Here is a 26,576-nt window from a genome sequence, read left to right as displayed (position 1 = left end):
AAAGTGAAACCTTTACAAATCTTATATATGTTACTCTGCATTTCCCTACTTTTTTCCGTCAAATCAAACATAACCATAGGGATTCTGATTTCTAAGAGCCGCCAAAGCCCGCAATCACGTAGTACTCAGTCGGATACCCTCTCTAAGTCTTTCTCAATCTGGCCCTGTCCAACATCGGAGACCAGACAGGATGCGTAACCAAGAATGACACCGGGTCAGAACTCCAGAGAGGGCATAGGATTGGTTCAACCCTCAACATGACCCAGAAGTCATTCCAATCCAAATCGAGCCTGACCCGGCTACAGCCACCCTTAAACAGAAGATCAACGATGGTCTTCACATCAACCTAAAACCTAGTTGGCTTAAATCGGTTTGGGTTCCAATTGAGTTGATGTTTTCACTTTTCAGAACTCAGGTTGGCCAAAAATCAGTTTCAACCCAACCCGATTTCGATTTGGTTAGGAGTTAGGACAAGGTCAAAGGTTGAGACTTTGCCAACTTTTGAATCTGATTCCTTATATTTCATTTATGTCAATATAACATTAACATGTATGAACTATTATTATACCCCCTGTAAATATCTTTTAGTAATTTTAGTTTTTAACGACATCCAGAAAAAGTCATTTTAGGGTCAAGGTAAGGCTTTGGCTCATCAGGTCGAGGGGTCAGGGTTAAAGAATCCAAGTATCCAATCTTTTCATCAGGTTGGGTTTGGATTGACTTCAACGCGGCCCAACCGGCCCGAATCCCTGTAACCGACCGGATTGGCAGATTGAGTGTACCAGTTGCCGCATAGTTTTTTATTTTTATTTTTATTTTTATGCTACGTTATCTATCAGGGAGAACTTACGGCGAGCCACTGATGGTAACAGCCTGTGTGCAGTCGGAAGCCAACAGGACTAAACTATTGTTCACTATTCACTTGTAGTAGCAACGGAAAAAAGAAGGGAGAAGTACAAATCAGCCCAGCTCAGAATAGGTCGCTTCATTGGTTTTGGTTGGGCCCATCCATCAAGATTTTTCGTTTGAAAATCTCTCCTCGGCAATTTCCGCGAATCCATCAAGATAACGATAACGAGTTGCTAGTCTGGTTATTCCACCATTCCTCTCTCTCTCTCTCTCTCTCTCTCTCTCTCTCTCTCCTATCGTGGAAGAAGAAGTCTTGAATGGCAGTTTGAGGATCTCGGATCTCCGACACTCGACCTCTCTCGACCGACGAACACTGACCTGCAAAGATTCACCTTAAAATAGAACTGACTCGTATTATTCTAGTTTGCAGATCTGGTCTTCCATGCTCGAATGATCGCAGGTTCAATTTCATAGCAAATTTTCTAGGTTTCGGTTACAGATCGAAATGATTACCATTCCCTACTTGACTGCCCTAACCACGTACTTCAGCTATGGGTTGCTATTCGCATTCGGGCAAATCAGAGATCTTTTCAGAAAAATTCTCGATTGGTGGAGTGCCAACAACCTTCAGGTCTGTCTGTCTATCACTCTAAGGTTCTGTTGGAGGTGTCATTCTCATTGAATGTTTTTATGTTCGGTAACGGCGTCTTTCTATGGAACAGGGTTATGCGCCGATCTGCTTAGGGCTGGAGGATTTCTATATCCGGCGTTTGTATCTTCGTATTCAGGTATATACTTTATTTTGTTCGTTGCGTTTTGTGCCATCTATTGGTAATCATTTTTCTCAGAAAAAAAAAAGATAATCACTTTTTTTCAGTTCATGGTAATTCGTCCTGACAGAGTTAACTTTGCTCTTTCATCGTAGTTACTTTTTATTGGATTTTGTCTCGATATTGCAGATTATTTTGTTCTGACATATTTTAGTAGGCATATTTCACATGCCTATTTACTTGACTTGATAATTCTTGGCATAAGACCAAGTTAAAAAACCTCAAAAACAGAACACGATTATGTCAATGTGTGAAGAAAAATAGATAGTCCTTGATGTTATTGATTAACTATAATTGAACTGTAAATGGATTTGGCAGGTCATCATTTGAACGCCTGATAAAATAAGTTTCTTCTCTATTTCATTCTTTAGGAATGATCTGATAGTGTTTCAAATGTCAGGACTCAGGATTGCATACCACCCAGCTAAACCTCGCAGCATGTAGCATTTAAGCATGAAAGAAAGACAACTTGTAGTTGTGAACAAGAATGGGAGAAGTTTGGTGTTTTAATGTCAGGACTCAGGATTGCATACCACTCGGCTAAACCTCATAGCAGTCTATCTGCATCTAGCATCTAAACATGAAAGAAAGACAACTTATAGTTGTGAACAAGAATGGGAGAAGTTTGGTGTTTTAATGTCAAGACTCAGGATTGCATACCACTTGGCTAAACCTCATAGCAGTCCATCTGCATCTAGCATCTAAACATGAAAGAAATACAACTTATAGTTGTGAACAAGCATGTGAGAAGTTTGGTGTTTTAATGTCAGGACTCAGGACTGCATACCACCCAACTAAACCTCATAGCAGTCCATCTGCATGTAGCATCTGGGCATGAAAGAAAGACAACTTATAGGTGTGAATAAGAATGCGAGAAGTTTAGTCTTTAGAATCACCTTCAATGATTAAATTTGTAATATTCAGTTCTCTCACATGCTGCAATCCATGAAGCATTGCTAGAAGGGTTAAGTGAGTCCCTAGCCTATGTTGTGGGATGCATGACAGGTTGTAAATAACATTAGTTTTGTTATTCTAATAAAATTGTCAGTAACCAATAAAAAATATGTAGAAGATTATTATATGTTACTACATAGCAATCTCTCAAGTTCTATTTGTAAAATAGGAAATGAAATTCTCTCTCTTTTACTCCTGTGGTCAGGACTGTTTTGGACGGCCAATAGCAAGTGCTCCTGATGCTTGGATTGATGTGGTTGAGCGTTATTCCAATGACAACAACAAGACATTAAAGTGAGTTTTTTGTTCCTATTTTATTTTGGACTTTCCCCCCCTTTCAATAGTATTTTAGCTTTTCCTGTATGTACACTTCTGTTTATTTTCTTTTGGTAATTTTTATCAACTTCTGTTGCACAGATACATTTATTAATGATTCTGTTGACAACTTGTAATGCTTGTTATTGTAAACTATAAAATTATTATTTTTTGTGTGAAAACTATAAAATCATTTAATGATTCTGTTGACAACTGGAAAGTGGTGGATCACTTTCCAGCTGTTTGGGGTATTAGGCAAGGGGACCCTCTCTCCCCCTTCCTCTTTACCCTAATTGCTGAAGTGTTAGGGAGGTTGATTGAGAGGGCAGATTCAAGAAGCTTGATTAGTGGATGGAGAGTGGGGAGGAATAGGGTTTCGGTCACTCACCTACAGTTTGTAGATAACACTATTCTGTTTTGTGATGGAGAGAAGATTAGTTGGGTGAGTAACTTGTTCTCCGTGGAAGTCGATCCACGCCATCCTTTAATCTTTTTTTTCCCTTCATCAGGTATGATCTTGGCTCTAGCTTGTTAGTAAATTTTTGGGAACACATTTGGGAGGGGGATTCCCCCTTGAAAGAGCAGTTTCCCTCTTTGTTTGCTCTGGCTAGGTTTAAAAATGAACCTGTAGCTACCTTTGCTACCTTGTCTAATTCTGCTATTGATTGGAACTTGGGTTTTAGAAGGGCACTTAGAGATCCCGAATTGGAACCCATTTCGAATTTGCTTATGATCTTGGATGATGCAATCCTTGAACCTTCCACTGGGGACTCTAGGGTCTGGTCTCTTGTCCCTTTGGGTATCTTTTCTTGCTCCTCCTTTTCCAAAGCACTGACACAGCCTAGTCCGGTTCTGGGGTCTTCTTTTCTAGTCCAAGAAATTTGGGGTAATCCAATCCCTCCTAGGGAAGGCGCATTTTGCTGGGAAGCATTCCTAGAAAAGTGTAACACTTGTGACTTGCTACAAAAGAAAAGGCCTAATTGGTGTTTATCCCCGCACTAGTGCATCTTATGCAAGAAGAATGGTGAAAATTGTTATCACTTGTTTGTTTCTTGCCCTTTTGTTTCAGATATTTGGTGTTGGTTTTTTTCTCTATTTGGTTGCAGGTGGACCTCCCCTTCTAGTGTGCAAAGCTTGTTTAGCTCCACATCAGTGAGGGGTTAAAAAAGAAAGGGAAAATATTGTGGAGTTGTGCTAGAGCTGCTGTTTGTTGGACGGTATGGGAAGAAAGAAATCGAAGAGTATTTCATGAAAAAGAAAAAAGTAAGGAATCCATCATAGAACTTATATATGTTAGGGTGGCTCATTGGGAGGCCTTTAAAGCTCTTTGAAGATTATTCAGTAGGAGACATCATTAGAAAGTGGGAAGAAGTGGCTCAGTCAGCTCCCATGTCCACTGCTCTTGGACTTGTTTGGACTCCACCAGATTCGGGTTTCATCAAATTGAACTTCGATGGTAGCAGTGAAGGAAATCCAGGCCATTCAGGTATAGGTGGTTTCTTCAGGGATGAGGAAGGTTGAATCATTGCTATGTTCTCAGGACCTATAGGTTGGGGGGACTCACTGAGAGCTGAAATCTTGGCAGCTCTAGAAGGATTTAAGAGAGCTAAGCAGCTGAATATTAGTAAGTTGTTGGTGGAAGGTGACTCTCAGTTGACTATTAGATGGTTGCAGAAGTGTCCAGCTTGTGGAAGTTCTCTAATGAAAGAAAGAAAATTATTCAGTTAACTCAGAATATGATTGTAAGGTTCAATGGGCCAAGAGGTGTACTAACTCCATGGCTGATACCTTGGCTAAACAGGGAGTGGGAAGAACAAATCTCTTTTGGGCTATATTGTAACATGTGTTTTCAGTTTTGTTAGGGAGGGTTAAGACTTTTTACCCCTCTTCTAGTTGTAATTTCTATATCTCTTCTAATAAAATTACTGTTATTGATAAAAAAAGCGTGGACTTGTTTGGGCTTGCCTCGAGGGGCATGGCACAAAGGCGACACGTAGAATCAGGAATGTAATATATTTTACATTACATTAGCTACGTGAAGTAATGCAATTGAGTGAAAAAAGAGATTAGAGGTTTTAAATGCTTGAAAATGTTTTATATGTGTGATTTTATTTTTAAATTCTTATTTGAATACGCTTTACAACTTATGTTTATGTATTTTAATTTTAGATAATAGGTTTTTTAAAACATTATTAAAATTTAAGTTTATATTTTTTATTAATATTATGTTTAATAATTTTTTTTTTGAAAATTTTGGCTTTTTTTTTTAAATTTCTGACATTTTTTTTTTATTTTTAGCATTTTTTTATAATTTTTCCCTTGCTTTACAAAGGCGCACGCCTCGCCTTGACCCCTGCGCCTTGCGCCTCAAGCGCAAATTGACCCCTGCGCCTTGCGCTTTTAAGACACTGAAAGAGCATTGAACCACTTCTCATTAAAGATCTTAATATTCATATGTAGAAAATTCCTTACATGTAAATAAAATCTGAAATGTGTTTAGGATATATTCTAATAATTGCTTTTATTACAGACGGACAGCGAATATAAATAGATGTCTAAACTTGGGATCATACAATTACCTTGGGTTTGCTGCATCAGATGAATATTGCACTCCCCGTGTATTTCGGTCACTGGAGACGTTTTCAGCAAGTACCTGTAGTACTTGTGTAGATGGTGGTATGTATGTATTACAGGATCCTGTTCTTTGTGTTTCTGTATTCTAGCTAATGCAAGTATTCCATCAGGCACTACTGTATTGCACAATGAGCTGGAAGAGTGTGTTGCAAAATTTGTTGGAAAGCCAGCTGCTGTAGTATTTGGTATGGGCTACGTCACAAACTCCGCCATCCTCCCAGTTCTGATTGGAAAGGTTTGCAGAATTGCTTACTTTATATAAAGTTGTACTTTAGGTTCATTATCCCCTGGGCATTATGCTCTGGTAGTTAGAAATTATGCCTTTACTCATGCTGATCATCTACAGGGAGGGTTGATAATTAGTGATTCTTTGAATCACAATTCAATTGTCAATGGTGCTCGAGGATCAGGAGCCACTATTCGTGTTTTCTTACATAATAGTAAGTTTTTAGCATGATACATTGTTGCCTCCAACCTCAGAGCTGCAAAAATGTAACCCTAATAGTATTTTTGTTCATGTCACTTCTTTACCTGCCTTACTGATGAAAACAGAAATATTTACCTGTCATATTACTTTGTTGCTTTTTAGCACCATCTCACCTGGAGGAAGTTCTGAGAGAACAAATTGCTGAGGGACAGCCGCGGACACATAGACCTTGGAAAAAGATCATTGTTGTTGTAGAGGGAATATATAGCATGGAAGGGGAGCTCTGCAAACTTCCTGAGATTATAGCAGTCTGCAAGAAATATAAGGTTGTGCTTCTATAAGATGGTAACTTTTCTATTTTCCTTTTTGAGTTGGTACTTTTTCGCATTGACTATGTGCGGATTCTGAGTTCATGACATATAAACATTATGACGCTAATGAAAAGTAGACATAATTGTTCTGTGAAATGGTGTTAATGATTGCCAGCAGAACATACATAATCACATGTGCTAAACATGAGCAAATGGTGGTGAAGGAAGTCAAAGGGAAATGCGTGTAAGTACAACTGAGTGGGACACCTACAAAGAGGAAATCTAGATAATGACTTCATTTTTCCACAGTTAACCACTTTAAGGTTTCCAATTACAGTTTTGGACTGCTTGAAGTGGAAAAATGGGAATAATAACACAATGAGGTCTTCCCATAAATGATAAAGATATAAAAATGCTTATATACTGATAAAAATAAGCATAAGATGTAATGGTCAGTTTGGTGTACAGTTTATTGCCAAGGTTCTCAAAAGTTGTTTCCCACTATCACCTCTTAGTTTCTAAGAGCTTTCATTAAAGGGAGAGTGGGAGACAGATAACAGATCAAATCGTGGTAGCTACTAAAGGGAGTGTGTTCAAGAGCTGCAAATGGATTGAGTCAAATTCAGGTATATCTATACAAGGAATACTTCATATCCAGATTCAATTTGATATCTATCAAAACAAGAATTTGAGTTCGATTTGATAATAGATTAATAGTAATTGGATTTCTGAATTAATCCAATGCGGTTAGTTATTGATACATACTTAAAAAGATTCAAGAGCAAACAAACCTAAAAAATCCTTAAAAATCATGAGACAAAATAGAAATTAGCTAAGGGATGTTTTGATGTAAGTAAAGGTATTCCAGGTCAAGGATAACATTCTCAGATTTCCTACAGTGAACTGGAGACCATAAAAGAAGCCATATATAATCCCCAGCTACTACAATTCCACAACAAAAAGTCGTGAATTTTCACTTTTTCAGTCAAAACCCTAAACCCATCTCAGATCTCCCCTGACCCAAAGAAGTTAGAAGTTTGAACTACACTTATTCAGTGATGAAACCAATGACATGCTTAGAGAAAACTTCTAAGATTGAAGGATTATAGATCGCTACAAAACCAGTATTCTACTCTGTTGAGAAGTCCTTTGCTTCTAGGAAATCCAACATTTCAACTAAAACATCAACATGTTGATAGAAAATCTTCCAAGCTCCACAGTGGACAATTGGGTGGTGGCTGTTCTGACTTCCAACTCCAGAAACTTCCAAACTTTTCTCAGCTTCTCAATTGGCAGGTGCAGGTGGCAGTAGTTGTTCAAAGTTGTCAGCCTCTTTTCAACAAAAGAAGGTGAATAAAGTCAAGAATAGATGATGCCTAGCCTTATTCAGGCATGTTTTCTTCTTCTCAACTCTCCAGTTCTCAACTTAACCAGTAAGCAGTGGTGTCTATCAAACCCTCTTCTCATGAAAGTGAATACTAGAAAGAAATGAGGCGAAGAGGATTTTCCTTGCCTTAGGAGAAGTGTTTTTTAAAAGTTGAAAATAGGTTTGACTTTTTCAAATCCCTTTATAACTCTAAACATGTTTAAGCATATAAGAGGGGGTATATATAATATTAAAATGTTTTATGTGATGTACTTGTCTGGCCATATCAGATTGAATCGGAGTTTATCTAAATTTAATCTTATTGATAAACAAATCATATTTCCAGATTTGACTCAAATGGATTAGGCTTGAATCTAATTGGATCAATGTCTGAATCTTTTGCAGCCCTAGTTCAAGAGGTATGGAAACTAGGAGGAAAAGCTGGGTGTATTAGTTGGGTCAAGAAAATGGTTATGATCTAGGGGGATGGGGATTGGTCTTTCTTGAATCTGGTGATGGAAAAGTGTGGGTTTGGGGAAGACCAGGATATGGAGAAAGAAGATTTAGTCAAGGGAACTCTTTATCTCCTTTCCTATTTACCTTAATTATAGATTTTTTAATAAGATCATCTCTAGAATGGATAATTTTCACTTAATAAAAGGAATGAGAGTGGGGAGGGATGAGGTTTTGATTTCTTGCCTTTATTTCTTGCTTGCAATTTGCAGATGCTATTATTATTCTCTAAGGATGGAGGGTGGAAGGATTAAAAAACCTACAGACTTTAATAAACCTTTTTGAAACTTGAAAATATCTCAAACTTGATAGGGAATTTGGAAAGAGTTGACTTAGGATTGATTACCTTTAGGAGGCAACCCTAGAGCTATTAACTTCTGGAACCTGATCCTTGATAGGTTTTTCAAGAAACTTGCATTTGGCTAATGAATGACAGCCTTGTCATATTGCAGTTCCAATTTATTGTGATGGAGTTAAGAGGCTTGGTAAATGATACTATCATAAGGTTTCAGTGGCACCAAAAACTGCTAACACAATGGCAGTTGGCAGGTGTGGCAAAGTAAGGAGTGAATAGACAGCAGCTTTTTGGGGGGACAGATGGCGTCTGTAACATAACCTAGACAGGGTAAAGATGAAATTAAAAGATGTGGTTTAGTCAGCCTTGCTGGCCTATGCTTTTGGGTGCTTATCACTTGTTGTAAATATTATTCTTTTCCCGTAATTAATAAAATTCAACTGTTATCCATAAAATAACGTAGAAGGCATTTGACTCTCTCTCTCTCTCTCTCTCTCACACACACACACACACAGTGACACAGATGCAGGCATGCACATGCATTTGCGCATCCATGCACATTAGCATGCCATTCATGTTTTTACTTCAATCTTGTTCCAGGTTTACAATTTTTATTTATTTTATTTGTTTATGTTATTTTTAATCTTGTCGTAGGCATACACATATTTGGATGAGGCCCACAGCATTGGAGCAGTTGGGAAAACAGGAAGAGGTGTTTGTGAGCTCTTAGGTGTGGATACTGCTGACGTGGATATCATGATGGGAACTTTTACCAAGTCATTCGGATCATGTGGTGGCTATATTGCAGGATCTAAGGTTTTATTTCTTTTGCACATCATCTTAGTACTCTGTTTGAATTCAAGGAATTAGAGCATGATGCATCTTTTGACATGGATTTACCATATCATCCAGAAGTCACATGACACTACTGAAGTTTACTGCCCTCAACAAACCCTACCTATTGTACTGTTTGCAAGCCATCATAACTCTGCAACATGTAACCTTTTCATGATCACTAACCTTAACTAAAGTTTAGAAAGTTTGAACCATGGTGATGGTTTGGAGCCTATAATTTAAATATCAATGAGAAAAATACCCTTCAGTCTTTAGGGGATACCGCAAAGGGAGGTGTTGAAATTAGAGAAGGCTATTAGGGATTTATTTTATTTTACACTTTTTTTGTGGGAGTGGGGGGAAGGTAGGAGGGATCATTTGATAAATTGGAAAACTGTGTAAAGGTAAAGAGCAAGGAGGCTTTGGCATGAAGTGGTGGAAAGCGTACATGGGTGAGCAGGCAATGGATGGGATGCTGGTCTATTTCAGAGAACAACTTTATCTTCACCATGGAAAGCCATTCATGGCATTCTTCCTTCGTTTTTAAGCCTTACTAAATATAATGTCTACACTGGAGATAAAGTTTAATTTTGGGAAGACTTCTGGATTGGTAATTCTACCCATAAGGACCTTTCTCCTTTGTATTCCTTGTCACTGTTTAAAAATGAACCTATTCAAAGGTTTGCTTCTTTTGTCTCCCTCCTCTGGTATTAATTGGGACTTGGGTTTTATAAGACACCTAAGGGACCATGAGCAGTGTTTTAAAAGCGAAAGGCGCACAAAAAATGACAAATTCCAAATGCGCTTGAGGCCCAAGGTGAGGTGCACAAAATAAAAAAGAAACTCAAAAATAGAAAAAAAAACATGTAGAAATTCTAAGAAATCAGGAAGAAGAAGAAGAAGGCTTCCTGATGATCAATCTTCGAAGGTGGCAAGAAGAATCTAGGGGATGAGGAGCTCTGAACTTTCTGTTCGACACTTTGACTGAGACTGGGAGAGTTTGAGAGTCTGAGACGATTTGGGTGAAAGCCTTGTATAGCAAGTTTTTGGCTCTCTCGATATGGGTCGTGTATTCTCTCTTTCAAATTTGCCATAAAGGAAATAAACAATTTATATACAATTATAATTGTTGTTGTGCGATCTAACTACTCCTAGCTGGAGGGCGATCTGGCTTCCAATCAAGCAGCGAGTTGGATCTATCTGCAAGACAGTGGATCAAAGAACCCGGGGTGGCTAACCCGACGAGGTTGCTCCGATGCTTAAGTTAGTATGCTGTAATGCAAGTTGAATGCTTGAGAGTTTGAGAGCTTGAGAGCTAGAGAGCTAGAGAGTAGAGTAATCACGCGTACCTTTGCCTTGAGGTTCCCGTCTTTATATACTGGAGTAGTCATGGGTCTCACGAAAGAGCTCCGGGATCTTCGAGGTGTGGAGATAGGGTTTGTTCCGCTTCCGAAGGAGTAGTACGTAGATAAGGCTTATCGTTTCACTTTCGACTCTGACGGAACTAGGATGAGTCCTCATCGTGATCTCGGAAAATTTGGGATTTGTTAGCTCATCGTGATCTCGAGAAATTCGGGATCTGTTAGCTCATCGTGATCTCGAATAACTTGGGATCCGTTGGAGAGACCTCTGGAGTTGGTTACGTGGCGATTCGGGTTGTTAGCCCCGAGCTGATACTTCGATTCTTTAGTTCCGAACTAGATTGGATGCTGAGGTGCCCCGACGCCGAGGTGAGTTTTGGGCCGAGGTGGCTGAATCCTGGGCTCAAACGTTGCGAACTAGGCTTGCCAGGCTAAGCTGTCATCCCTTAGTCAGGTCGTGTCCATGTGTCCCCTTCTTGCTAGGTCGGGCCAAATCACCCTTCATCAATAATCATGTATAAACTTAAATTTAAAAACAAATAAAAAACCAATGGGCAACCTAAAAAGTGCTCGCTTGGGCTTCCTGGCGCCTGACCCGAGGTGCATGCCTTAGGCACAGAGGAGAGCACCTTTCTAAAGTCTGGCCGCCTTGACTCATGTGAGGTGCCTAGTCTGGTATGTGCCTCAGGCACGCCTTTTAAATTACTGACCATGAGTTTGACCAGGTTGCTTTGCTTTTGAAAATACTTGAACTATTTACTTGGACCCTTCTTTGCTGGATTCTAGAATTTGGACCCCAAACTAAAGGTGTTTTCAGTTGGGCCTCTTTCTTTTCCTCCTTGTGTTCAGACTCTTCAATCCCCTCTTTTCTCTCCAAAGAAGTCTAACCTATACCACCTAAGGTTTGTGCTCTTTGTTGGGAAGTCTACCATGTAAAGTTAGACACTTTGGATGCCTTGCAAATTAGAAGACCTAACCTTTGCTTGTCCCCTAACTGGTGTTTTCTTTGTAAAGCTAGTGGAGAGGTCTGCTATTATTTGTTTGTCTCTTGCCCGGTGGTTGAAAGTCTTTAGGAAAAGTTACTTGTACTTTTTGGGTGTAGGTGGTCAACACCCAGATGTTTATGGCCTATTTGACCTTCTTCCTTGAGCTGGTCTAGGCGGAGGGGTAGAATATTGCGGAGGTGTACAAGGTTTGTGTTGATTTGGACCATTTGGGAAGAAAGAAATGCTAGAGTTTTCAATGACACAAAGAAAGACACCTGGAGGGATCTAGGGGGGTGCATCAAAACAAGGGCTATACACTGGCTGATAAAAAAACAAGGGCTATAAACTAGCTGATAAAAAACAAGGGCTATAGACTGGGTTAAAACCTTAAAGCTGTTCTCTCCATTCTCCTTTGGTGTGATATGGAGGAATTGGGAAAGCAGTGGTACTCTCCTCAGACACTAAAGACAAGCTGATCCAGAATGGGTTCCATTGGAAGAAGGGTACCTAAAACTTAACTTTGATGGCAGCAGTCGTGCCTGTCTTGGTAATCCAGGCCATCAGGTATAGAGGGTGCTACAATGGATGAAGGTGGGAATATAATTGCATTGTTTTCAGACCCGGTTGGTATAGGGGGTCCAAGTAGTTCTGCAGGGGGTGCAGCCAGCTTGCAAAACAGCTAAATATGGACAGATTGATAATTGAGGGGGATACCAAACTGGTAGTTGGGTGGCTAATAGTTCCAGACTCTGTTATTTGGACCTACAAGGAATCTGCGAAGAAATTCTAATGGTTAACCTCTAATATGGTTGTAAGAATTTAGTGGCAAAGAAGGTCGGCTAAAGGCTTAGCAGATTCTTTAGCTAAGCAAGGGGTTTTTAGGAAATCTATCTTTGGGGCTTACTTGTAAGCTGATCTGTACCTGAGGCTGCATCTCACACCTCCTTTTGGGATGCCTGTCTGTACACATTTTAGTTAATTCTTAATAAAATTTTCCTTGCCTATCAAAAAAATAATCAATGAGAAATATGTACTATCGACAGCTTTTGTAGTTTATTACTGCAGCAGTTGTCTGCTACATCCAGTGGGGACTTGTTTAATTCAAATCATTTACCTGATAACTGATGGATTGAATGGATTAGTCGATAGGTATGTAGGGTTGTAATTGGGTTGGATCCAACAACATCAGAAACCAATCTGATTACTGTAAATTGAAATGCAAGCATGATCTGAAATCCGATCTGATCTAGGGGCCTTGGATTGGATTTTGACTTGATCTGAGCAGTCTTTATATTTATTTAAAGTAAAGAAAAACTAAAAAAAGGTTAATTACTTTTTAGCTTATATTTATTACTATAAATTTTATCTATATTATCATCATGATCATCCAAGCCTTACACGAACTGATTATTCGGTTTAGATGGGAAGGGATTAAATCCACATCCAATATGATTATTAATTGGATGTAGGTTATAAAACCCAAATCCAATTATGTAAATAGATAATCAGATTGGATTTTGGGCTTTTGAAGTCCATTGACAACTTTAAGAGTCTTGCGGTAGTTGCTTGGTGGTCTTAACAACAAAAAAAGGCTGCTTAACTTGACATGAACATGGTACATTACATGATTTGCTGCACTTAATTGTTCCTAAAGAAATGCCAGATAATGGTTTTTCCCTTTATAGGTGCATTTTAAATGGTGGAATAATGTTCTGCATACCATGCCTATGGTTTAGTTGACCCCATATGATTGAATAAGGCTTGGATGATGTTGATAACATGCCTGTAGCTTGCTGTTGAGGCTTGTCATTGGCATTACTTTAGTTGTATAGCATTAGCATTTGGATGGATAAAGCAATCCCTGAACTTGGTTCTGCACTTTCTGTGGTTAAGCCTTTCTTCTCATTTTCAGGAGCTTATTCAATACCTCAAGTACACTTGTCCTGCTCATCTATATGCAACATCAATCTCACCACCTGCCGCCCAACAGATCATATCTGCCATAAAAGTTATTCTTGGGGAGGATGGTTCCAGTAGAGGTTAAAGAACTTGTCTTTGGATTTCTATTTATTTGACTATGATGTGGTTTGCAATGCTGACTCCTTAATGTGTTTTATTTGATGATTTCTTGAGCAACCATTTTTTTTTTTTTTTGTAGGGGCTCAGAAGCTAGCACGAATACGTGAGAACAGCAACTTTTTCAGGTCAGAACTTCAGAAAATGGGATTTGAAGTTCTTGGCGATAATGACTCTCCAGTAATGCCTATAATGCTTTACAATCCAGCTAAAATCCCTGCCTTTTCTCGGGAGTGCCTTAAGCAAAATGTGAGTGAGTCTTCACTTGCATTTCCAGATTAGCTGTCTTACATGCAATAGATCTGAGCTGAAACAGTTATCCAATGAGGAAGCTTTTATTTTGGAATATATCCTGTCGGATGTTTCCTCAAGAGAACCATCGAATGCTGGGTCCTTTCTTTGCTTGCTTCCTTTTAAGTGGTGCATGGAGCCATGGACCATAAATTCTTGTCTATAGACTCAGACCTTAAATTTCCAATATTATTTAGTACTTGTTTAGTGGCAGCATAAAATCACATTTTATGTGGCTCAGCATCAAAGCTTTGTTGTTACAGGTGGCTGTTGTGACAGTTGCATTCCCAGCAACCCCACTACTGTTGGCCCGGGCACGTATATGTATATCTGCTGCTCATACCAAGGAAGATCTCATTAAAGCCTTGGAGGTAATTTTCCTGTAAAGAAATATACATTCTCCCTGCATTTGTCCTCATCACAAGTAGTTGATCGAAGATCTGTGTTTTTCCTCAAACTGGTTATAGTTTAGTAAAACTGTGATTAGGTATGGCCGTCCTTACCACTTGATTTGGTAACATTTTTGAATGTCATTTATTTTAGCCTGAGTTAGATTCTCACCACTTCCTTGATAATCATCATGTATTATGATCATCTAAGGAGAAGGGAGTGATGGTTTCTAATAGGGTTGTTGTGGTGTTTCCTTTAGGTGAATAACCAAGGCTGTCCTTAAGCTAAAACCATCTGGTTGAGATTACTTCTATTGGCGTTCTAGAATTGACAGGGGACATTTTAAGGTTCCACCACCTGGATTGTAGCCCTTGTAAAATGAAATAAAGGTTTTCAATACAAATAGTGTTCACAAGTGTTCCTGTAATCCTTGACATGAAAGCATTGTATGCCATGCTATCAATTCCTAATTTGAAGGTCCCAATTTAGTAGGGGTGCTCATAAAAAAACCGAAAAACCAAACCAAACTGATCGGTTCAGTATTTCTTGAAAAACCGGACTGGTTCGGTTTTCAGTTAACCTAGAAAAAACCAGCATTTATCCAAACTGACTGGTGTATATATATATATATATATATATGTATATTATATTATATATCTTAATAATATAATAGTATCTATATATTAATATATATGCATTATGTATATATACATTTACAATTATCTGCTTATTATATATAATATATTATAAATATAAAATCAAAACCAGTCAACTGGTGGTACCGGTTTGATTTCAAAAAAAGACCCCACGGTTTGGTTAACCCCTAAAATTTAGCCATTTTCACCCTTCAAAGGCCATTGCTTTCTGCCTAAGGATGCCACAACCCTCCACCTTAATGATGTTTAGAATCTTCAGATGCAGTAGTACCATTGAGTATCCACCGTATATTGTGGAAATATTATTCATGGTTTTCAAAACTGGACCGGACCGGAAAAGGGAACCTCCATTTTCCCCCAAAACCGGATTTCCCCCAAAACCATTGATTTTGGTCAGTGAACCGCTGAACCGGACGGTTTTGACCGGTTTTTATTTTTTTGATTTTTTTTATTTTTTTGTCAGAACTGGCCGAGCATTCGGTTTGAATAGTCGGACTGTTCAACCCGGTAACCGGACCCCTGACCGGTTCAGTCACCGGATCGGTTTTAAAAACCATGGAAATATTAGTCTAGACTTGATTGCCTCCTGGAACCTCATTTAAGATGCACTCTAAAAAGGATTTTATTCATCTGTCACCCTAACAATCCGTTTGTTGGCTTTTGCTTACTGATTTTTTTTTCTAGGATTTCCTTAATGTGTACTCACAATTGGCTGCATTTGGTATATGATCTGGTTAACCATGTCTACCATACGAAATCTTGAAATTTCGAAAGTATGATCTTGTCCTTAACTTTTGTGACAGCCCATCCATAACAACTTTCTTGTTGGGAATGCTATTTGCCAGGTTATCAGCCAAGTTGGTGATCTTGTGGGCATAAAATATTTCCCTGCCGAGCCCAAGAAGCAGCAAGAGGAGGATGACAGGCTGAAATTGGACTAAGAGATGTGCTTGGGTTGTTAAATATTCTTGAGGACCAGGATGTGATTTAGATTTGTTAGCTTTTGTCACGACTTTGCTAATACCTACCAACAACCTTGTACTTTTGTACTGTTCTGAAAATCAGGCAAGCATCTTGTGTAGTTTCTGTAAGAGACGGATCCTCCTTGTCCATACATACACCAACCAGACAAAACTTATTACTGGTTCGAACTAGTATTTATATAATCTCCCTCTAGTGTTTTTTTTTTTTCCTGTTTATGCCTTGTGCAATTGTTACATGCTTTGGTTTCCAAGTTGGATTCTGCTTTGATAGGGAATTCCTTGTATATGTATATTACTAGTAGCCTCATTTATTGGAACTTCAATGCAACTAAATGGAAATTGTGACTGATCTGTTTCAAGCAAGGATCAGAGTATTGATGCTCTCAATACTGATTTTTCACATATTGAACGATTCAAAGCATCGGCAATTATTTTTTCTTATACGTTGCAGTCTGTTCCAAAAATTGATACTCAAATGATATTAATCTTTTTAGTAATGATATTCCTATTACCAAAAAAAAAAAAAATTAATGCCAACTTTAATTCCCATAAAAAAGTATTAGACGTTTCGGCCATGCCAAAAATCGATACGTATCGTACAATGCTCTCTAATTTTAGTCCATTTGCACAGGCTCAACTTGGAGCCTGGTCCATTTCCATCATGGTTTTCGAAACTGGACTGGACCGGACGGTTGGACTGAAAAAACCCGTAATTGGTCAGCCATCCAGGTCTGGCTTTACTAAAAACCAGAAATTTGAAAAGAAAACCACTGACTCGGGTGGATGGACTGCTAAACGTTTTGACCCAAACAGCGGCTTGCGGGTTAATATTTTTTATTTTTAATGTTTTAAATAAAAAATAAAATGCCAATTGTATCCCAATCAGTTCGATTTTCGAATCCTAATCCTAGTCTCTTATTCGGTTTAGCCTTTAAGGTTCCCGAGTTCCCTCTTCACTCAATCCTCTCAAGTCTCAACCCTCACGCCCTACCACTTGCGGTGGCCATCAACTCCAGCATCCAATGGCGACACACATCGACGATAATTGGTGAACTTGCAACGGCAAAAAGAGTCACCCAAGCACTTGCAACGACAGACTACCTGAGCCCACGACAGTGAATCCCTAAAGGTATAATTTTTTTTCTGATTTTTTTGTGATTTAATTGATTTTTTGAATTCTTTTGGCTCATTTGTTAGGATAAAACTCGCGTTAGTTAGGATAAGCAAGGAATATCTTAAATTTTATCAAATCAACACATTCTTCTTCTTCTATCATTTTTATTCTTCGTTTCCTATGAAAAAAATAGGGTCTCATCCTATATTTTTCAGAATTTTCTTTCTTTTTTTTTTCTTCTCAAAATATGTTTTGATATGAAGTTTATGCTTTCTTCTCAAGATATGTTCAAATAACTTTTTTTTGAACTGATATGCTTTTTTTCGTCTAAAAAAATAGGTGCTCATTACATATTCTTGCTTACATATTTTTTCTATAATTTTTGGAAACTTTTCTGTATTTTTTGGAATTTTTTCTATATTTTTTTTGTATTTATTTAAATTTCTATAGTATTTTTTATTATATATAAGTATTTTTTTGTTTTTTTTATTTATTTATAACATCACAGGTCGAACTGTTCGACCCGAACGGTTGAACCGTAGAACCGGAAAGCGGTGCACTGATCGGTTCGGTTTTAAAAACCATGTTTTCCGTTCCATGTCAACAACGCCTAGACGGGAATAACCACTGATTTTAGCAGCTGAGCTAGCTGTTCTGCTGCCATGCTCTTGTATTTGTATTACAATTGATGATGGTGTATTTGGCCCTCCAATGATATTGTGACACATGACACCTCATAACAACTAGGTGACACTTAGAACCACTTTGGCAACAACTTGCCTTAGCCAAGTTGATGGTGTCCCACCTGGTAGCCTAGCACAAGCGCAACCTAGCCCTAGCACGAGCTGGCAGCCTGGCCTTGGTGCGAGCTGGTAGCTTGGCACATGCATGACCTGGCGGCTTGCGAGACGTGCTCACCAACAAATTCGGCATGCATATCCTAACACTCCCACGATCCTTGGAAGTTGGCCCACGTGCCGAACGATCGGAAGGGTGGTCAACGTGCATGGCGGTTACCTCCAGGAATCTCGAACCACTTAGACGACTTTGCAGAAATCTCGGATATGGTGCGTGAAGTCCACGCCAAACAATGCCTATATAAAGCCACCAACCCCATGGGCAAGTAAGCAAGTAAACAAATTCTAGCTCTCATACTTTGTGATTTTTAGTTCGCAGTCTATTATGAGAGTACTGACTTAAGCATCGAAGCAACATCGCCGAGTTAGCCACCCCAAGTCCTCTGACATTTGGTTCCTTGCAGGTCTCTAAAAGAGCAACGAAGCTCATCAATCCAGTTCGCCGCCAAGCAACTCGACACCTGGTCAGCCCAACACGTCACAGGCAGCCCGGCACCTCATAGGCAGCTCGACACTATAGTCAGCTTGCCACCTAGCCTGCCCAGCTCGACTCAGCTCGACAGCCAAAATTCTTCACTTCGGTCTGTGTTATCGACCACTTGACCAAATGACGAGTTAATTAGCCACAAAAGTGACACTCCACCAACAATTGCCTTTGTAAGTTGTAACAACCTATTTTTCCCACAAATAAAATTTAAGATCCACCTTGCTATGTTGGTCGCACTCCCAAATTATATCTCTTCCCTTTTCAATTATCTGAGTAGCTTTTTTATTTATTTATTTTTTTTTCAGTTCTCGTTTGGTGTCTGGTGCATGCCATGAGTTCTGGTATCTGTGTTGTCGGACTTCGACCGATCAGAATCCAGGAAGCTTACTGGGTCAATTTTTTAGTCAAGTAGGCATCTTACAACTTACTTGGTGGGGGGAGACCGGCAGCTGCTGACTTCCTGTGACTAACGACTTCTTTTTATTTTTAGTGTTTAATTCTGCGTCTACCTTCTACCAGGAAGATTATTCACAAGAAGAAAAGAATGAAAGAAACCAATATGGATGAATTTTGAAAATCCTTGTCTTATGATTTCTGGTATAAAGAGCAAATGGTTAGACTATCTCGTTATAAAGTACGACGGCTATGGATGAATTTTGCAGCTTATCGTACACCCGTTTCTTGCAGCAGATTCCAACAATGTAGCTTCTCAGTTCAGTGCGCTCAAGTGGCCTACGAACGTGAGAATGATGTGCTCCCAGCAGGTCCAGAGTTCAACTCTCATGCGTACGCCCGCCTGCTTCAGGACTGTGATTGCAACGGTGAGGCATCAAGAAGAGGGATGGGTGTTCACTGTGACATCCTGAAGAGGGGTGGCTGTTTGGATCTGTTTGCTTGGAACATTCTTCTTAATATGTATGTCAAATCAGATCTCTTGCTGGAGGCACGCAGATTGTTTGATGAATTGAGGGAGAGAAATACGGTTTCGTTTGTTACCTTAATTCATGGTTATGCGCAAACCCTCCAGTTCACTGAGGCAATGGAGTTATTTCGCAGACTTCATAGAGAAGGTAACGAACTTAACCCATTTGTCTTCACAACTATACTAAAACTGCTTGTGAGTATGGAACTTGCAGAACTTGGTTGGCAGGTCCACGCCTCCATTTTTAAGCTTGGTCATGACTCCAATGCATTTGTTGCGACGGCTCTGATTGATACCTATTCTGTTTGCGGGCTTATCCATGGTGCTAGGGAGGTATTCGATAACATCGTCGAGAAGGACATGATTTCTTGGTCTGGAATGATAGCATGCTATGCTGAAAATGATTACTTCGAGGAGGCTCTAGAAGTCTTCTATCAAATGAGGAAAGTTGGCTTGAAGCCAAATAACTTTACTTTTGCTAGTTCACTTAAAGCCTGCGCTGGCCTGGCATCTCTTGACTTGGGTAAGAGCCTTCATGGGTGTGCGTTAAAAACTCGATATGAGCTGGATCCTTACGTGGGTGTTTCTTTGCTAGAGTTGTATACAAAATGTGGAGACGTTGATGATGCTCAGATGGTTTTTGAAGAGATGCCGCACAAGGATGTGATTCTTTGGAGTTTCATGATTGCGCGTTATAGTCAGAGCAATCGAAGTGAGGAGGCTATGAAGCTATTTTGTCAGATGAAGCAAGCCTTTGTGGTACCCAATCAGTATACATTTGCCAGTGTTTTACAGGCCTGTGCTACCATGGAGGATCTCGAACTCGGTAAGCAAATACATGGCCATGTTAGGAAGGTAGGACTTGACTCAGATATTTTTGTCAAAAACGCCCTTATGGATGTCTATGCTAAATGTGGAAGGATGGAGGATGCAATGGAACTGTTTGGTAAGTCGCATCTTAGAAATGATGTCACCTGGAATACAGTGATTGTTGGGTACGTGCAATTAGGGTATGGTGAGGAAGCACTGAGACTCTTCTCTGAGATGCACAATGACCAAATACAGTCAACTCAGGTTACATATTCCAGTGTTCTTCGTGCTTGTGCAAATTTAACAGCATTAGAGCCAGGAGTTCAGATTCATTCTTTAATTGTCAGAACATTTTTTGACAAAGATATGGTAGTTGCCAATGCTCTGATTGACATGTATGCCAAGTGTGGAAGTATTAAAGATGCCCGTCTTGTCTTTGATACAATGCATGACCGAGATGAAGTTTCATATAATTCTATGATATCTGGGTATTCTCTTCATGGCTTGAGTGATGATGCTTTAAGAATTTTTGAACGGATGAGAGAAGAAGATATCAAACCAAACAAGATAACCTTTGTTGGTGTATTATCAGCATGTAGCAACACTGGTTTGGTATATCAAGGTCAATCTTATTTCAATTCTATGGTTCAGGAATATGGCATTGAACCATGCATAGAGCACTATACATGCATGGTATGGCTTTTAGGGCGTGCTGGTCGTCTTAATGAAGCTGTGAAATTCATTGAGGAAATTCCTTTTGAGCCAAGTGTTATGGTGTGGCGTGCTTTACTTGGTGCCTCTGTAATTCACAATGATATTGAGCTTGGAAGAGTTTCCGCACAACATGTGCTTGATATGGAACCCCATGATGAGGCCGCCCATGTGTTACTCTCCAATATGTATGCCACCGCCAGAAGATGGGATAATGTAGCTTCCATCAGAAAATACATGAAAAGGAAAGGAGTAAAGAAAGAACCTGGTCTTAGCTGGATTGAAAATCAAAGTGGCGTTCATTATTTTACTGTAGGTGATAGATCACACCCTGACATACGGGCAATCAATGGGATGCTGGAATGGTTGAAGATGAAAATTAAAAACGCTGGTTATGTACCCAACTGTAATGTTGTTTTGCTTGATGTGAAAGAGGACGAAAAAGAACGCCTCTTGTGGGTTCACAGTGAGAGATTAGCCTTGGCTTATGGGCTTGTTAGCACACCACCCGGAAGTCCAATTCGTATCATCAAGAATCTCCGCATATGTATCGATTGCCATGCTGCAATCAAGTTTGTGTCCAAGGTAGTCCAGCGTGAAATAATTGTGAGAGATATGAACCGCTTTCATCATTTCAACAATGGTATTTGCTCATGTGGTGATTATTGGTGATGGTTGTGAACCAGGAGTCCTGTGAATGATTGTGTTACCAGATTTTAGTTAATAGCAGGCAGGGTTGCTTGGTTCTCTGTCATAAGTCAAAAGTCAAGATTCATGCACTTTCATGCACAGCCATCATACAGTGATAATGCATAACCATCTACAGTGATAAGTCAGAAGTCTCTTTGACCATAAGGATATTGTACCAAACTACCAAAACCGTATAGATCATTCACATGCAGGTTGATAGTCTGTGCATCTCAATCTCACATTTGATGAGATTTGCTACAATTTCCTGCTCTATCCTGGTTGGATAAATCTAATATCCACCCTGTACCCCCTTCTGCCTTGCTTTGTTTCAGTCTGTCCAAAAGAGTTGCACAGATCATATACATTAAAAAGAAAAAGAAAAAGAATGGAGTGGAGTAAATCGCATCATATTTACAGTTGAGTCAAATCAACTTTTGGTGAAAGATGTCTACTCTGCTGGTATATTGATAACCTATAAAATCCCCCATATGGATGATAGATAATTTTAGTCTAATACTTTAGAAAAAACATCACATGTTTCCTCAGGTTAAAATCGTGTCAAAAGTAAGAGAGAGAAAAACATAAAGTTTGTTTTTTATTTCCTATTTGATCAACTTGTGTTCTATGCGTTGGTGAAGTACCTTTTTTTAACAAGAAAAAGTTTTGTTGGTTTTGAAATGGTACATGAATTCTTTCCCTCTAAAGCCATTCCATCTAGGCTATATTTTCTTTTCAACAAGTAAGCTATCAGACACCACATCTGTTCTTACAATCTTAGTAATTAAGTCATTGGTTTTTAATCCACTTGACCAAACCATCTAAAATTGAGGTTTTCCTTCTTTTTTCTTATGTTATTTTAAAATTTGTATAATAAACTTGACAGATTCATAGACACCTCATGGTCTTAAGATGATTATTATTCGGGCTTCATTCTGAACTTCATGGTAACTTAACAATTTGCTTCTTCTAGAACTTTGTACTCTTAGCTTTCAGTTTCAAGTTATGGCTATCACTTGTTAATTTTTCTTTCAATTTTAGATGTCAAACTTCGGTTGTGGCGTCCAACACAATTGCAGTGCTTGGTCCTTGTGCAAATAAAATATTCTTCGGCTTGGTGAGACTCAAGCATAGTCCTTGTAATTTATTTAGCCAGATTGGGAGACCGGCTCTAAGTGAATTGTTTCACATCCAGTTTCCATCTTCTGCACAATCAATTTTACAAATTATTTTGCTCTTCTCAAAGGGAAAGATTATTCAGAATAGCGTTGAAATTGTGGAATTACTCTGTGTGGTAGCCTGAAATAGAGGGATCCCCCATTGAATTTCTGAAGGTGATGATGAAGCTGGTTTACAATTGGAGTAATATATACTTTTTTGATTGGAAACAGTAGCATGCATTCAGTAACTTAAAAATATTAAGTACAACAATCACAGCACCCAAATTAAGGGTTTTAGCCCCAATTGGAAGTTACTCTTACAAAGCAGCCCATATTAATTGTTCCCTACTTGTTCCTTGTTTGGCTAAAGTGTCATCCAAACCATTAACTGATCTTCTAACCCATTTAAAGACGACACCAATCTCCCTTGCTAGACATGAGACCTCCCTCATGACCTGTCTATGAGAAATTCACAAACTATTTGTTTTCGTCCACCCTACCACCAACCTGGAGTCCCCTTCTACTTCAATTTGCTTGGACAATTGGAGTAATATTAACAGATGGATCTCTTATGCACAACTGGGAAATTGCTCTGACCAAGCATGTGGGTTCCCAAAATAGAGTTGCCACAAGCCTAGGCTTAATAAATGCCTGTAATTCTGTATGTAAGAGAAAAACAACTTGAAGAGATGCCATTTCCTAAATATTTAACATGGAGATACCAATAAGACTCAATTAATCTTCTATAAAATCAGGTCATTTTCTATAGTTTACAAGTTCTAACCTAAATCTAAGCTTTCCTCCCTTTAAAACTGTATGGTAGGGAATTACCTACCAACCTCAGTGTTCTGGCTTCACATAGCTAATGGTGTTGGCAAATAATTTTCCCTCACCTTCTTTAGAATTTTGTATAAGCATCCGAGTTGGACAAACTGTATGTGAATCTTATTTTCATCTGCATGCACACTACATATGGCAATTTCCTTGCTTCAGAATTTGGCATGGTCTCCTAGTTGGATCAACTGTATGTGTGTATTATTTTTGTCTTGCATGCATACCATGTATACCAGTTTGATCCTGAATAAATTGTATTAAAGGGTAGCTGGGTTGCATTATTTCGTATACTGTTGCTCGTAAACCAGGAAAAAATTAAAAAGAAAAAAAAGAGAGTAAATGATTTGAGAGCAAATCATCGAAAATGTGAAATCATATTTCAAATTAGAACCTCTGACTTGATGATATCTCAGTTATGTTGTTAGAATAATGATCTTTAGCACTGCCATAAACAGAGAGCACAGGAATTAATGTTTAATGTACATGCAGGCTGAAAAAAGTATTTTCTCAACCTAACATTTTGGATAGACCTTTCCTTCGTGTGCCAAAAGGACAGTATGGAGCACTGAACACTTTGCTTCCTAGACAGCTTCTCTTCTATACTTATAATATACCATAATGTATATGCAAATTGATGTTACACAATTTGCCGTGTTACTATGTAATATTGAATGTATTTTCTGTCCACCAAAAGAAAAAAGAATTAAGTGTTTTCTTAATTTATTTTGTTGTAATGCTGATTTCATTTGCCTTATGATATTCTGTGTTCCTATAGTATGCCGTCTTATTTATTAGCTTCCTTAATTTAGCTATCAAAAAGTAATTGAGTCATCATATGCATTATTGCCTTTGAATGTCCTGTTACATGACCTTGCCACATGAAACTCAAGTTTTCTTATTTCTTGAATGTATACAACTTCCAATATGTAATGAAGAAGGACAGAGCAAGACACAGAACTACATCCAAGGACACTTTTCAGTTAGAAGAATGGGGAATGGATAAACCTTTCCAAGAATACTCTTGTGATTTATTAAAGTATTTTCCTGGAACTGTAATTAAGAAAAAAACCAAAATAACTTGACATGGTATAGAAGTATAATAATATGGATGATTCCTTCCTTGACATTCATATCATCTTACAACACCTCGTAGATCAGGAAGCACCCTCTGAAGACGAGATTTTCAAACTTCATTTCTGAACTAGATTTAGAAACTTCAATCCGGAATTTAAGTGGTTATGTTTGGTCGTTTCCAACGCTATTTTATGAGCTCTGTAGTAGCTGTATTTCACTTTTCGCTTTCTTCTCATGTATTTGAGATTATACAGAATTCCATCAGGGAAAGAAAGGAGGTTGCAGACACACGAGGACTTCTCATGAAGTACATGTACTGATTAGAAACAAGAGGTTTTAAAGTGATTAAACAGAATGTATGCAATGCAAATTTGATGATAATAAGAATAGAAATCAGGGTACACTTTGGATTGGAGACCCAGAGATAGCTCAAAGTGATCTCTTCCATTACCTTCGTTCAATGATCCATAACAAGGGAGAGATTGAGTAGGATGCCACACATAAAATTAGAACAGGATGGGCAAAATGGAGGGGGTGTATCTGGAGTCTTACATAATAGGAGAATACCACTTAAGCTAAAAGAAAAAATTGAGTGTTGGACAGTTAAAAAACGAAATATCCAAAAATGAAAAATAGTGTGGCAGAAATATAAATGTCAAGATGAACGAGTGGAAAAACTAGAAAGGATAGGACTAGAAATGAACTTACTCAAAGGAACCTAGGATTGACTCCAATAGGTGATACAATGACAAAAAATAGACTAAGATGGTTTGGTTACACAGAGAAGCCATCTACAGTACTAGTAAGAACGAGTGATCTGTTACAAGTTGAAGGGGATAAAAAGAGCTACGGACAGACCAAAAAGGACATGGGTTGAAGTAGCAAGAGATGATTTAAGGGCTCATAATTTAATAATGGATATGACACTGAACAAGAATGGAATGGCAGAACAAGATTCATCAGCCAACCCTATATAATCGGGACAAGGCTTAGATGATGATGATGCTGATTTACTGAAAAAGGTATTTGAGATGGCTAAAAAGTGGAATATTTTAATATTTTCAGTTGTTTCCCTTTTTCTTGACAGATAAGCTTTGGTTGAGAATGATTGCATTAATTCATGTTGTTTGGGGAAGACTTGAAAGTTGAAAATCATATAACCATCTTCATCTTTCTGCTAAATTGGTGATTTCTATGCTACTGATTCCTATTTTCTGCATTTAAAGAAAGTAAAGCTTTATCTGTAACCTGCCAAGTTTTGTTGTCAATCACAATAAGATGTTGGAATGAAAACTTGTTAGCAATTAGAACCGCGTGATAGAAAACTATTCGCATTTATCTTGCCATCAACTATCTTGGATGTTACATAATATAGGTATGAGTTATATACATGATCAGAAAAGTCCAAAATATATTTGCAAATGATTAGACCTTAGAGAAAAGAGAAGTGAGGTAAGACAAACTCCTTACTTTCTTCACAGTGGAGGAATGTAGGAAGGTTTTTGAAGTCTCATTCCTTGACCATTAAATTTTATTTATTTAGATTGACAACTGCTAAGTTTATTACGTTGTGGAAATGAATGCCCAGTAAATATTTATTTGGCTGCATGTATAAAACTCTGATGCTTCTGTAAAACATTTATCAGCATGATTCTGAACCAGTTCACCAGTTTTTACTCTTAAGCATAGAGATTTCAAGGGAGGGTGACAGGGCATAATCATTGCTTTACAACCACTGAACCCCCAGGTTACTCAATTCCACTTTACAACCCACTTTCTTCCTTGAATGAATTCAAAATGTTATTTCTGAGGTGCCTTGTAGACTGATAAGTACTGCTACCTCTAAATA

At 38.5% G+C, this 26,576-nt stretch overlaps 2 protein-coding genes across 4 annotated transcripts; both read left to right on the top strand.

Moving 5' to 3' along the window:
• Positions 1-1,212: 1,212 nt before the first annotated feature.
• LOC148853412 (long chain base biosynthesis protein 2a) lies at positions 1,213-16,434 on the top strand. Its single transcript, XM_088983771.1, has 12 exons — positions 1,213-1,480; positions 1,572-1,637; positions 2,839-2,927; positions 5,479-5,624; positions 5,693-5,817; positions 5,929-6,022; positions 6,172-6,335; positions 9,149-9,310; positions 13,588-13,714; positions 13,834-14,000; positions 14,306-14,413; positions 15,934-16,434. Exons 1-12 carry the CDS (start codon positions 1,355-1,357, stop codon positions 16,027-16,029), a joined length of 1,470 nt encoding a protein of 489 aa, XP_088839897.1. The 5' UTR covers positions 1,213-1,354; the 3' UTR covers positions 16,030-16,434.
• Positions 16,435-18,595: 2,161 nt separating this feature from the next.
• LOC148853411 (Tetratricopeptide repeat (TPR)-like superfamily protein) lies at positions 18,596-22,083 on the top strand. Of its 3 annotated transcripts, XM_088982554.1 has the most exons (3): positions 18,596-18,699; positions 18,835-19,599; positions 19,680-22,083. In XM_088982554.1, the coding sequence occupies exons 2-3, from the start codon at positions 19,534-19,536 to the stop codon at positions 21,642-21,644; spliced, it is 2,031 nt and encodes a 676-aa protein (XP_088838680.1). In that variant the 5' UTR covers positions 18,596-18,699; positions 18,835-19,533; the 3' UTR covers positions 21,645-22,083. The 3 variants fall into 3 exon arrangements, with proteins under 3 accessions (XP_088838680.1, XP_088838678.1, XP_088838679.1); XM_088982553.1 differs by lacking the exon at positions 18,596-18,699 and having other exon boundaries at positions 18,803-19,974; positions 20,047-22,083; XM_088982552.1 differs by lacking the exon at positions 18,596-18,699 and having other exon boundaries at positions 18,734-22,083.
• The last annotated feature ends 4,493 nt before the right edge of the window (positions 22,084-26,576 follow it).

The sequence above is a fragment of the Nelumbo lutea genome, chromosome 4 (assembly GCF_056320005.1).
Source record: "Nelumbo lutea isolate HS-2025 chromosome 4, American lotus-T2T, whole genome shotgun sequence".
In the NCBI taxonomy this organism is placed as follows: domain Eukaryota; kingdom Viridiplantae; phylum Streptophyta; class Magnoliopsida; order Proteales; family Nelumbonaceae; genus Nelumbo; species Nelumbo lutea.
Note: the sequence above shows the minus strand (reverse complement) of the source record. Positions and strands in the feature narration are given on the sequence as shown.

What these genes read in the sequence shown, in the direction of transcription:
- LOC148853412 (XM_088983771.1), top strand. Translation starts at nt 1,355, where the DNA reads ATGATTACCATTCCCTACTTGACTGCCCTAACCACGTACTTCAGCTAT. An exon ending in GGAGTGCCAACAACCTTCAG is followed by an intron (nt 1,481 to 1,571) that starts GTCTGTCTGTCT and finishes TCTATGGAACAG; the next exon opens with GGTTATGCGCCGATCTGCTT. An exon ending in GTTTGTATCTTCGTATTCAG is followed by an intron (nt 1,638 to 2,838) that starts GTATATACTTTA and finishes TCCTGTGGTCAG; the next exon opens with GACTGTTTTGGACGGCCAAT.
- LOC148853411 (XM_088982552.1), top strand. Translation starts at nt 19,140, where the DNA reads ATGGTTAGACTATCTCGTTATAAAGTACGACGGCTATGGATGAATTTT.